At 38.9% G+C, this 13371-nt stretch overlaps 1 protein-coding gene across 1 annotated transcript; it reads right to left on the bottom strand.

Annotated features, from left to right (window-relative positions):
• Positions 1-7446: 7446 nt before the first annotated feature.
• Positions 7447-9391, bottom strand: LOC143850833 (actin-depolymerizing factor 1). The gene is made up of 3 exons (XM_077360095.1): positions 9223-9391; positions 7877-8142; positions 7447-7790 (listed from the first exon to the last, which is right to left on the bottom strand). The coding sequence occupies exons 1-3, from the start codon at positions 9223-9225 to the stop codon at positions 7640-7642; spliced, it is 420 nt and encodes a 139-aa protein (XP_077216210.1). The 5' UTR covers positions 9226-9391; the 3' UTR covers positions 7447-7639.
• Positions 9392-13371: the final 3980 nt, after the last annotated feature.

Genomic DNA, 13371 nt, shown 5'->3' with positions numbered 1-13371 from the left:
GATTTTTGGGGAAAAACCTATTTACATTGTGGCCCATCAAATGGACGGCTCAGATCATCCTATGGTCTGAACGGTACACTTTATTTTCAAAAATATGGGTGGGGCCTAAATTGGTACGAACCACACCATAGGATGATCCAAACCATGGACGGCTCGGATCATCCTATGTTGTGGACGGTACGCTTCAATTTGAAAAATATCGGTGGGGCCTACGATTGGGCCTTAATGTTAGTGTACGACCAACTCCATAGGATTATCCAAACCATTGACGGCTTGGATCATCCTATGTTGTGGATGGGCCTTAATGTTATTGTACGACCACAGGATGATCCAAACCATTCATTTGATGGGCCAACCCTTTTGGGGGCACAACTCAGTTACGTTATGGCCCATCAAATGGATGGCTCGGATCATCCTATGGTCTGGACGGTACACTTCATTTTCAAAAATATGGGTGGGGCCTAAATTGGGCCTTAATGTTACTGTACGAACCACACCATAGGAGGATCCAAACCATGGACGGCTTGGATCATCCTATGTTCTGGACGGTACGCTTCAATTTGAAAAAAAATCAGCAGGGCCTATGATTGGGCCTTAATGTTACCAACTCCATAGGATTATCCAAACCATGGACGGCTTGGATCGTCCTATGTTGTGGACGGGCCTTAATGTTACTTTATGACCAACTCGATAGAATGATCCAAACCATTCATTTGATGGGCCACAATATAAATAGGTTGTGCCCCAAAAATCATTTCCATAGGAATATCACAACCCTACAATCTATAGAGGTTGTATAAGATGTAGTTTCTATTTAGATCAGAGGGCTAGGATCTGCCAATGGAAATGATATTTTGGGACGCAACCTATTTATGTTTATGGCTCATCAAATGGACGGTTTGGATTATCCTACAGTGGTATGGGTGGGGTCTACATTGTGTAAAGATGGGCCCACCATTCCACCAACGGTTTCTGTTGGGCCCACCAACTGTTCCTGTTGTGTGTGTGTGTGGAGAGAGAGAGAGTGTGTGTGTGGAGAGAGACCGGTCAAATGGTGGGAAAGTGACATATCCTAACGTTTAACATTAGCCAGCCGTCAGGGGGGGAGATATCAGCGCCCTTAAAGAGCTGTATCAAAACATAGTTGTGCTGAAATCATTTCCCCAAAAAAAAAAAAAAATAGACAAAAACAAATGCGTAAAAGAATAGCAAGGGTACTGAAAGTAGGGGTGGACGTGGTTCGGTTCGGTTTTGGGGCATACCTAGAACCGAACCATATATAATCGGTTCCCTAAAATTGGAACAAGAACCGAACCATATATGTTTGGAACGAACCCAACTAGAACCATATATAATCGGTTCGATTTGGTTCGGCTCTGGGTTTACCCAACCTTGAAAAAAAGCACTACATATGATGAAAAATGCAAGAAAAGAAGAAAAAAGAAAAAACCCAATGAGAAAATAGCCTTTGAAATTCACAGAACACAAAAATCTCATGACATACTCAGCTTTTCTTCTCTGAAAAACCATGTAACCCCTCACAGAGAGCCATGCATATTGAAAATCTTAAAACCCTCAATTTCTCATGTGGGCAAGCAACTAGAAAAGAACTTGAATAAGATTAAACCCATTGACCTTGAATAAAAGCAGAGCATACTTGGTTTTTCACGTAAAATCAGAGAAGATGAAGGCAAGTTGCAGGTTGCGAGGTTGGAGAGAAGGAGGCGGGGTTAGAGAGAAGGAGGTGGCGAGAGTGGAAAGCTAGGGTTTCTTTTTTTTTTTTTAATTTTACGATTGTGATTTTTGTTGGTTTTAAACCTTTTACAACTTAAAGTCGAAGCAAATCGGTAAAAGGGGGGTGAATTAAAATTTTAAAGGCAAAGGAACACGTTAAAGATGGGTGAATTAAAAGGGGGAAGGGTGATTTTATCAGATGCCTAATTAGGGTCGGTTCTCGGTTCCGGGATCCCAAACCAGAAGCGAACCGAATTTCAACCGGTTCCAGATTTTCCGAACCGAACCAAATGTGCCAGTTCGGTTCGATTCCCCAGTTCGAACCGGAACCATGTCCACCCCTAACTGAAAGGATAACTGCTTGATAAGTTCGACGTAAGTGAGATACATGTATTATTTTGCTTTGTTTTTGGAGGGTAAACTGTGGTTCAGGGGAAAAAAAGAAAAGAAAGAAAGATGGCTATCTGCACTCTCCCTCCCTCTCCGATACCACTTGTTGGGACTCGGGTAGAACCCACTCTCAAAAGCTAGCCGTTAACGGAGGGTGCCCAACCCCTTTAAATGCCACATCTGTTTATCTTTCCAATGTGGTATCTTTGCTTCACGTGGAACCCCAACATCTCACCCGGGTAGAACTCACGCTCAAAAGCTAGCCATTAAGGGGAGCGTGCCCAGCCCCTTTAAATGCCACATCGCCACATCTCTATCTTTCAGATTTGGGATCTTTGATTTCACGTGGAACCCCAACATCTCTCTCTCTCTCTCTCTCTCTCTCTCCTATGCCCTAGCCAATTAGCCATTAAGCTATCCTAGTGGGTAGATTAATTCTTTTTACAAGCATTATTTTTCTTATTTAGAAGTTTAGATCAGCCACAGAGAGACTGCCCGTAACTCAATCCATACAAACCAGTGTTTCAAAAAAAAAACACTAATCACTAAACAGAACCCCTGTAGGAGTAATTCAACAACATTCTTTTTTAAAAGATAATCTACCAACATTATTTTTCCAGATTTAGCCATGATAATAGTATATTAAAAAAAGCCACCCCCCCCCCCCCCAAAAAAAGAAAAAAAAAAGAAAAAGAAAGAAGAAGAAGAATTCCACTGGATCCTACTCATCAAATATTCGATCCGATCAATAAGTAGAGGTTGGGGAATGGATAGCAAGAGACGGGAGGGTTGATGGACAAACTTTTCCAGAAAATTCCTATAATCCAAACAGGGCCTCAGTTGATAGCCAATTCAAGCTTGTTCCTAATTTGCTATCAAATTTTCCAGGCACCAATGCTGAAACAACTATGTACAACAACTAGCCCTCCACATGACCATCTCCAAAAGTCACCAATGGGGGCAACAAAGATCACAATCCGGCCACACAAGTGTACCGTTTAGCCATGAAATAGCCATGAACAACTAGCCTTCCACACATTGGAACCATAAATACCAAAATTCCCACCCTCTTTCATCCCTTAATTCCAATTCCTCTCCAAATTGCAAATCAACCCCTCCGATCCTCTATCTTCTCATCCCACCATTGTTTTACATCCTTTCCTATTACATGGTCTCTACTTTCTCATCCACTATTGTTTTACATCTCTTTCCTCTTGCTCCTCAAATATGAGCATTCCATTCACTACCTTATCTCATCTTTTTTTTCTTACAGTGACAATTTTCATTGATATTGGAATAGCATTAGGGACCAAGAGTCTCGTCCTACTTTACAAAATATCAGAGATAGCTCGAACGGGCATAACCGAAGACCAGTGATAAGAATACAGTAAAACAAGGCATAATATAAACATTTCTCTTCTTCCCTTCTTAGAGCCTTTACCTACTCTTCTTTTCAGACTCCAAAAAATCTTACTACACCCTTCAAGCTTCCTTTCAAAGTAAAGCCCACTAATACTATTCACTTTTCACTTATCAAGAGCTCTAATTGAAACTCTGAGTAAGTTTCCACATCCCAAAACACGTAGCAAAGCAAAAAAGAGTCCAGAATAATAACCAGTCTAAGCGAAAGACATAGTCTCTCAAGCCTAAACTTGTGGGAGTTGTTGTCCACAGGCAAATTTGATCCCCTTTGCTATATAACCATGACATTCTATCCTTGAAAATCCTCACAACACTAAACAAGCTCCATAAAGCTTTCCACTCTTGCAACTAGCAACCGCCAAAAAAACTTCAAGAAATCTACTAAACCATTTATAGACAAAAAGAAACTGAGGAAGGATTACACCCTGGGCGAAAGATACATAGATCTCTCAAGCCCAGGGAAATCTACTTCCCGACTATTAACTCTTTTCTTGCCTTTATCAGACTTTTAAAACCACTTTTCTCCCCTCTTATATCTTTTCTCCTATTTCCTTTTCTTATCTTTTATTTTTTTCTCTCCTTTTCTTTTCCCTTTCTTTTTTTTTTCCAAATTAACTGCTAAAAATTTACAAGAGCTCACCATCTATTTGCCAGGGCCGGAAGGCCCTTCCTTAGGGTTTGCTACCCTCGGCCCCTGATGCTTCATCATTTCTCCCCACCTCCTGTTCCGTATAGGCCTCCTCTTTCTTTCAGATCTCTTATCGCCATAGACAGAAACAATTTTTTGGTGGCTTCTAAATCATCATCAAACCCAATCCCGAACACTACCTTATCTCATCTTGTGACCATAGGTTGTGGTTGACCTAATCTTGTGACCATGAAACTTACCAATGAACACTATCTCCTTTGGAAAGACCAAATCCTCCCTAATGTCCGTGCTCAGTGCTCAGGGCAATCTGGCAAGTCCTCAAACCCGAGGAACATGTAAAAGGCAGGGAGAGTACTATAGACGAAATGAAGACCAATCATTGAAAGAAAAATCCAAAATATGAGGCATGGCTCAAAATGGTGTCGGCTATGATTTCTGGACACGGACACGAGTGTCGACACGGACACAGAGCATCGGACACGGCAAGCTTCCATAATTTAGAAACAGGGACACGTCTAAAATAGAAAGTATATATAATCATGATCTGGGACACAGATTCGTGTGCCGAGTTTCAACATAGATACAAGGTATCTGACATGGAAACCCCCAAAAATATAGAAATAGTGGCACACTCATACACGTACATACATATAAAGTTACTGACACTTCTAGCAATTCACTTAGAAGTGTCTAAAGGAGTGTCGACACGTGTGGACACGACACGAAACGTGTGTTAGCAATAAATTCAAAGTGTCGACCAAATCATAGGGTGTCCGTATGTCATGGCTTGGTTACACTTCTTGATTTCATTGAAAGTTCTAGCTCAAGTTCTGGACATTAGATCCACATGTGACCTGTGGGAATCCATTGAAGACTCCTTCACCCACTTAGTTGGATAGGATCCTCGTCAACTCATGAATATTTATTGTTGATAAAGAATTTTTTTATCAGTTAGGTGCGATCAAACAGCTCCTTGGTGAGCATGACAAGGTCCGTTATACATTTAATGCACTTGGTGAAGACTATCATATATATTCAACCCCTCAATGCTGATTCGATCCAAGTTCCTGTCCTTATCTGCGAGCCTTACTACTCCGTAAGGCATCAATTTCTTAGTCTTCTTCTCCAGATACTTATGAAGCTTTCATTCAGCTGGTTTGCACAACACTCATAGTCGTGGATAGGGACGTGGACATGGACAAAGCTGATGTCGTGGGAATTCTCATTATCAAAATCAACAGCATCCCATGGCGGTCCCTAATGTGGTTTCTAACCCAAAACCTACACCGAAACATGTTGCTCGGCGCGATCAACTTCGATTTGGTTCTAGATTTTCGCCTCTGTAACGTGTCATGGCTCCTATTTTACAATGTTTTAAATTTCAGTTTCGGTCTGCACAGAAAGGGAAACATTTCAGTTTCGGTGGAAATCTTGTAAAATCACAGAAACGTACAGAAACATATGCAAATGATGAAATTTTAAGATGAAACTATGGGAAATGCAAACATAAACTTACAAACCATCACAAAAGCGAGAAAGCCATCCACAACGGCTTAATCACATCGAACACCGAATGATATACATTGTCACATGACTCTGTCAATGCCAGCTATTCAAAAAAAAACTCTATGTCAATACCACATAGAGTTACAAGGTATTATCGGTCTACAGCCAATCTCACATCCTACGCATAAGATACGATTACTTTACCGAACAATTCAATGATGTTGCCTACCATATATAATTCTTTACATTAATAGAATGAAATGAAATGCAAATCATAACATCGTTCCATTTTTTTTGTCGTTCCAGCCTTTTCGGTTGAATTTCGAGAATTCTAGTTGAATTTCAAGAGTTTCGGTTGGAAATAATGACGTGAAAGGAATTCATTGAGATTTGTTTCAGTGGGGATGGAAACGGAAACATTTCGGTAGTTTCAGGGTAATTTCGGGGAACCATCGTCAATTGCCATATTCATGGTCAATTGTCAATGAATTCAAATCTCAAATTCTCGGTTGAATTTCAAGAATTCCAGTCGAATTTCGGTCAGAAATAATGACGTGAAAGGAATTCATCGTGATTTGTTTCGGTGGGGATGGAAACGGAAACATTTCGGTCGCTTCGGGGAAATTTCAGGCCACCATCGCCAATTGTCATATTCATGGTCATGGTAACCACATTGACGTTGAGTTCTATCACCGATACAATTTTGAAGAACAACATTATCCTTAGAGTCTTAGACAACCCTTGCTCATAAGCTAGGCACCTCCAGGTGCAAACCATCATTTTACTGATGACACAATCTTTATTCAGTAGTTCCCTATTTTGATTCCTCACAGAGTGTCATGAGTGATGGGCCTTTATACATATTAGCCATGTCGATCTAGCTTCCATTCATTTACTTTTGTTCCTTCCATGTTCCTCACGTGTATCCGGTTCCAAATATATAACGTAAATTGATATTTCTCTTGCATTTCACTTCAAAATTTTCATTTTATTACGTTTTATACACCTTCCAATGTTTTTGTGAAGTATATACCCTCCTCAGTGACTATGTTCATGGACCAACCTATACATTCTGAATGCTTCTCATTTCAGATCCTCATCCTCATCTGCTAACTCTCTTGAAGCTCTTTCTGTGTCTACATCCTCTTCATTGTAGTCAGCGTGGCTCCATCGCTTACGCCATACCAATAGTCATACTTTAGAGTCTTTAGTGTCACAGTCTTAATTAATGTATCTTGTATGCAACCCATAAATACACTAGAAGGGGGGTTTCCCAGGGGAAAAAAGTGCCTGAATATATCACTTCCCAAATATAAAAGAAAACAAAAAGGAAGAAGCGGAGAAGCAGTCATCATCCGAAAAGCAGTTATCACCTTTCAAATAATCTTTGTGTGCAACCCATAATGCATGACCTAGTATCAAAAAACCAAAATTGCAAATTACCATGACCCTCGAGAAAGCATTCATCCAATAATATGTACCCTAAATTAAAGGATGGCAGAATAATAATTAACATTGACAAGGAGATTGGTTAGCTGTGCAAAAGCAGGACAAGCCACAATCAGCGCCAACTAAGGCCTCAAAACCTCACCCTTCTGCAATCCGAATCAAGACGGCAATTTGTTGTTGAACATGGATGTTAAGCTATAGAAATAAGCTACTGGTGTTGACTACCCCCACACAACTGTTGCTTAACATTAGCTTTTAGGCATCACAGTACTACAAGGAGACACACTTGTCTAATAGGTTCCACAAATAAGAAATCACATGATAATGCCAAGAATAAGCAAAGAGCAATATAACAACTGTATTGTAAACACAATTAACACACCAATATCATATCTATCCAAATATTCTGTCTCACGAAACTATAGACACTTCACTTAAGCAAACAGATTATATGGAGGAAATCTCCATTGCAGGGACTGTGTTACGTACTCAACTGGCACGGCTTACAATAACATCCATACTCATCTCGGTTGGATCTGTTGCTTGCAGCTCCACCTGAATGCCATCCAGCTCCCTCTTGAATCTATCCTTTGAGCTTGCATAAAGCATCTTACTTCTCACCCTCGCTACATCAGGTGACCTTCACAAAGAAAAGCAAAGAACAATATTTCAAGTGCGGGAAAATCATTGAGAATTATTTAAATGTTTCTGAGAGAGAAAAGCTACCATGCAATGAAGAAAATTTTGCTTTTTTGGCAATTCTCTGCGGTTACAAAGTCAAAGTCGTAGATGGCATAACGACACTCATTCTCAGGAAGGCTTGCAACAAAGTCATCGTAGCTCTGTGCGGGCTCCCCAAGCTTTTCTACGATGACCTGTTTCAGCTTCTCGTCTATCTTGTAGGTAATGAAACGATAGGTTCTCTTAGCCTTCAGTTCCAAGAATTTGAGCTTGCAGTCATCATTGACCGCCATTCCCGATGCTGCATTGGCCTATAAAATGGGATGAACTTAGTAAAAGTCATGCAGCAAAAGATACTCGAAGATCTGTTGGAAATGAATTCTAGTCATAGAAGATAACCATACAATTGGCTCGAACTGATAAAAATCGTGCATATCAAGGACTAGGCAAAGATGGACACCATAGGTAAAGAAACTACCAGCAAGAGGTATCAATAACGCCTGATAGATCACAAAATACTAAAATGCAAGGTTTTAAATGTCGATTTCGGCCACCACCGAAACCGAAATATTTCAAAATCATGTAAAACCTTGAAAAAAAAAAAGATAATCTTTTTTTTTTTAAATTTCCACCGAAATGTAAAAAAAAATTAGTGGAAATTTCGTAAAAAAAAATAAAAAACTTGAAATTTCAGCGAAATCCTGTAAAAAAACCTATTACGTGAGACTTTCGTTTCGGCCGAAATTTAAAACTATGCTTAAATGATAACAAAACAGAGTGGGACTAACAATGTCCGTGCGAATGCATGTCCAATAAATATAATTAGATTTGTGCTTTTAATTAGTTCTGGAGGTTCCAGAAACCAGATCCGTTAACCATACTCAGATCGCTTGAGAAAGTACACAGATCAATCCAACAAAAGCTAAAATTAAAAACCGTAACAACGAATATAAGAACAGACTACGTGTAACAATTTCCAGAACAAGACAAGCACAAGAATCCATTCAAAACTGAAAAATCCTCCAAAAACACGGCTTTTCGAAAGAAGATGTAGTACATCCCGGAAAAATTCCAATAAGCAACAAAAATCCAAGGGAAAATCAGTCGATAGATTCGAGAAATAAAATCAGACAATCAGCTAAACAAAATCAAGAATCGGAGCTGGAACAAAAAGAAATTCAGAACTGTACACGAGAAACTGCAGTAATCAGATCAAAATCCTTTGAAATCACTCGGATTTGAGCGGAATCAATCACGGCATGCAAAACAATTAAGATCAGACGACAAAAACAAAAACAAAAGAACGATATGAAAAGAAAAGAAAAAATCAAACCCTAGCAACATGAAAAAGGAAGGAAAAAAAAACGTAAAACAAAAGGGGAAAAACTTACCATTTTTTGAGAAGATGATCGGAGATAAACGAGAGGGATCGCAGGGCGAGAGAGAGGGGAGGGATCTTGATGAAAATCTAGGGCAATCTATATGAGAGAGAGAGAGAGATCACCAAATTCAAGGTCTAATAACATGAAACCCTTCAAATGGGGCTTCTCTAATAACATGATGATGGTCATGTATGACTGCTGGGGAAAAGAAATAGTACACTCGTCCAATCCGAATTCGCCACGTCATGGGTGAGCTGGAACCATGAAGTTGCTCCAGTGTCGCTCTCTTTCTCTATGCTTCGGATTTTTATTTGGGAGCGGAGTGTAATTACCTGAATATCTGAAATTATGGTAAAAATTACTGCATTTGCCATCTGATATGTTTTTATTCCTCACAGTTAGTTTTGGACTTACAAATCGATTGTTAAAATCCAAAACAAAGAGGTCCGGACTCCGGATGGTGGTCCATTTTCTTTTGGACACTCACATCGGCACTCTCATATTTTCATACTGATAATCACACTATTCACTTTGTTTTACTCTGGCTGAGAATTTTTGGAAAAGGTACTGATGCTGCTATGTGTATTACTGCACTAACTCACCTTGTCTTTTCCTTTTTATTGGCTTCTAAAAGCTTTTTGCTAATTGTAAGTCGTAACCATGGTTTTAAATTTAGACCGAAATCCGAAATTTCGGTAGAGACCGACACCGAAATCGATCAAAACCGAAACGGTCATTTATTTCGGCCGAAATTTCAGGTTTTCGGTCGAAATTTCGGTTTTTCAAAAATTTGACCTAAAAAATCTGTTTTTTTAAAATATTAATTTAATATTTCACCAGTAATTTCGGCCGAAATTTAATATTGAATAAAATATTGGTTTCGGGTTTTGTTCCAGATTTCGGCCGTAATTTCAAAATTTTAGGGTCCAAAACAGGTACTGAAACCGAAATTTTAAACCTTGATAGTAACAACCTTTGAAAGCTTACATAAATAATAAAAGATAATGTGAGTTATTGCAAGTATCACGGTGTTGGGCTCGGAATCAGGCTCTAACCGCGTGCTGATGTGTGGCTCGAGGCCCACGACAACCCCTAGTCGAAAACCACCATGTGGCATGTCGAGACTTAGGGCTGGTTACCTTCAAACAAGTGCCTTGACACCTTCAAGTCTATGACACCGATACACGGCGGCGCGCAGGACGCCATCATGTGCCGAGTCTATGAGAGTTAAGCATCCCATGTTTACATTTCATTGCAAGTTTTTAGATTGCCTATGAGTTTTCATGAAACAATCGCTCTAGTCATAAAAAATAATGGATGTTATTAGATAAAGAAAAGCAGTGGCACTTATAAGAGTTCAAGGGATTTGATATGCATCTTCTTTCTTTATTTACAGTCTTTTGTAAATTCATTAAATATGCGTCTTTCGTTATGTACCGTGTCTTTTGTAAATACATTAAAAAGAACTTCTCTTTCATTGACTTGGGATTTTATAGACCAATATTTGATTGATTTGATGAATCATTTTTTTTTGTTGACGCCAAACTTCGTTCTGCTTGAAAAATCTAAAAAAAATAATCTCGAATGTGAGTTTTTCGAACTCGTCTATTAACGGGAGGGCTAAAAAAAATGTATTCTGATTCTTGATTTCAAAATTTGAATCAAGAGCATGGTTGCCCGCAAACTAAGAGATTGTCTAAGTTCTTTTAGACTTTTATTAAATAGGGATAATTACATTTACACCCCTTCTAGTTTCTGACAGATCCACTTCCACCCCTATAGTTTAAAACGTGACAAATACACCCCTGTAGTTTCAATTTGTTTAAGGTTTGCTCCCTCAGCTGAAGGTTCATACATAGATTGAAGGGTTAGGATGATCCGATGGAGCTGATTTTTTGGGTACACTCTATCTATGTCAGGACCCATCAAATGAACGCTTTGGATCATCCAAATAATGTGGACCCATACCCGAATCCAAACACTACCAAAAAATCATCCAAATAATGTGGGCCCACATTGTTTGGATGATCCAAAGCGTTCATTTGATGGGTCCTGACATAGATAGGGTGTGCCCAAAAAATCAGCTCCATCGGATCATCCTAACCCTTCAATCTATGGATGAACCTTCAGCTGAGGGGGCCTACCTTAAACAAATTGAAACTACAGGAGTGTATTTGTCACGTTTTAAACTATAGGGGTGGAAGTGGATGTGTAACTAGAGGGGGTGTAAATGTAATTTTCCCTATTAAATAAATATCACATTTTAATAATCGTAAATTTATCAAATCTACATCGAGAAGAGATAAATTGCTCATTATCAGATGCATAACTATAGTTTACATGCTTTAAGTAATATTTCTAACATCCGTAGTCTAATTTGGTCATTCGAAATGTTGGCTTAAATGTCCTTTCCCTTCCTGATACACCAGTGATGATTGTTATTAGTGGAGTCATTGTCATTAAGTTGAGTCATTTAGAACTTAGTTTATGGAAAGAAAATCAGATACAGCTGGCAACAAGCAATTCGAATTAGCCCACAAATGCTTTTGAAGGTTGGTGGAAAGAGGGCTTATTTGCACCCTACTATTACTCTATTTGCTTTTCTTTTAAACGGTGACTGTTAAAGAACAACATCTAACTGAGGAGATTTTATATGATGTGGCCATATGAACCCATATTTTTGAAAATGTGCGGCACGGGTCACATCCTAAGAAGATTTAAGCCATCCATTTGTTGTGCCACAGGTAAGTAGGTTGTGCCCCAAAAATCATTTACATAGGTTGATCCTAAAAATCATTCCATAGGCTGATCTTAACCCTCTGATCTATAGAGGGGTTGCAAGTGTAAAATCATTTTCATAGGATGATCCTAACTCTCCAATCTATAGAGGGACTGCACATTATAGATACTATTTACGTTGTGTCCCAACAAACGGACGGTTTGTATCATCTTATGATGTGGGTCGTACCGTACTTTTTGAAAAATATGGGTTCATAGGGCCACACACACGGTTTTAAATTTTGACCGAAATCCAAATTTCGGATTTCAATGGAGACCGACACCGAAATCGATAAAAACCGAAACGGTCATTTATTTCGACCGAAATTTGACCCAAAAAATCTTTTTTTTTAAAATATTATTTTAATATTTCACTGAAATTTAATATTGAATAAAATATTAGTTTCGGGTTTTGTACCAGATTTTGAAATTTCAATCAAAATTTGGAGATTTCAGGGTCCGAAACTGGTACCGAAACCGAAATTTTAAACCTTGGCCACACATCATATAAAATCTCCTACCTAATATTGGCAAAGCGTAGATAAAGGGAAAACGGCAGAAGCCACTTTTATGATCAATGGTAAACTATATTTCTTTGGCTCCTGATGGGGGTAGTGGGGAATGTATGTGAAATCAAGACCGTTGATCTTGTAGATCATCATGAGGCGGATTATATGTTCTTTGTCCATCCCAAATCAAATATCTCATGCATAAGATAGAGGACTACAAAAATTAACAGTTTAGATTTTTCTCAGTAAAACCCTAGATGAAGATTAATGGATGAACGGCTTAGGATAATCCAATCAAAAACTGTCTGCGAGGAAGGAGCGTAAGAGTGACTTTTTTTAGCATTCTCCATAAACAAATAGAAACACCCAACAATTTTTATTAACAAAAATCAAATAAATAAAGAAATGCATTCAATTCCCAACATAACTGTACTAAGACACGAGCCCTTCACTTAGTGCAATGACCGGATTAATGAAAGATGAGAGAATCCTGACCATTTGATCGGTGGGGCTTGCGTGGCCACGACACTACTTGTACGATGGGGATTGGTTACTGTACATTTCAACTTGGCCTCATTTTTTATTTTTCAAATTATGTTTTTACCAAATATGATAGGGTCGCTAGACAAAAAGTAAGGATTTTCCCTCTAAATCCTTAATTTTTACTACAGCATGTCTGGGGCAACTCTTATCATTAAGCATATTAATTGACGGATCAGCACGCAACAATTGGTATCAGAGCATGTGATCCAACAACAAGATTGTAATTACAGCCAACCCATAATCCAGGAAGGATTGTGACCGGTGGTTCCACACTTCTAGTTTACATTCGAACCCAAAAAGAATTCTTTCTCAGGCTACTGAAGAAAGA

This window comes from Tasmannia lanceolata, unplaced genomic scaffold (genome assembly GCF_043159265.1).
Source record: "Tasmannia lanceolata isolate RefF3 unplaced genomic scaffold, GAP_Taslan_0.1 ptg000018l, whole genome shotgun sequence".
Taxonomy (NCBI): domain Eukaryota; kingdom Viridiplantae; phylum Streptophyta; class Magnoliopsida; order Canellales; family Winteraceae; genus Tasmannia; species Tasmannia lanceolata.
This window is presented reverse-complemented; position numbering and strand designations above follow the sequence as displayed.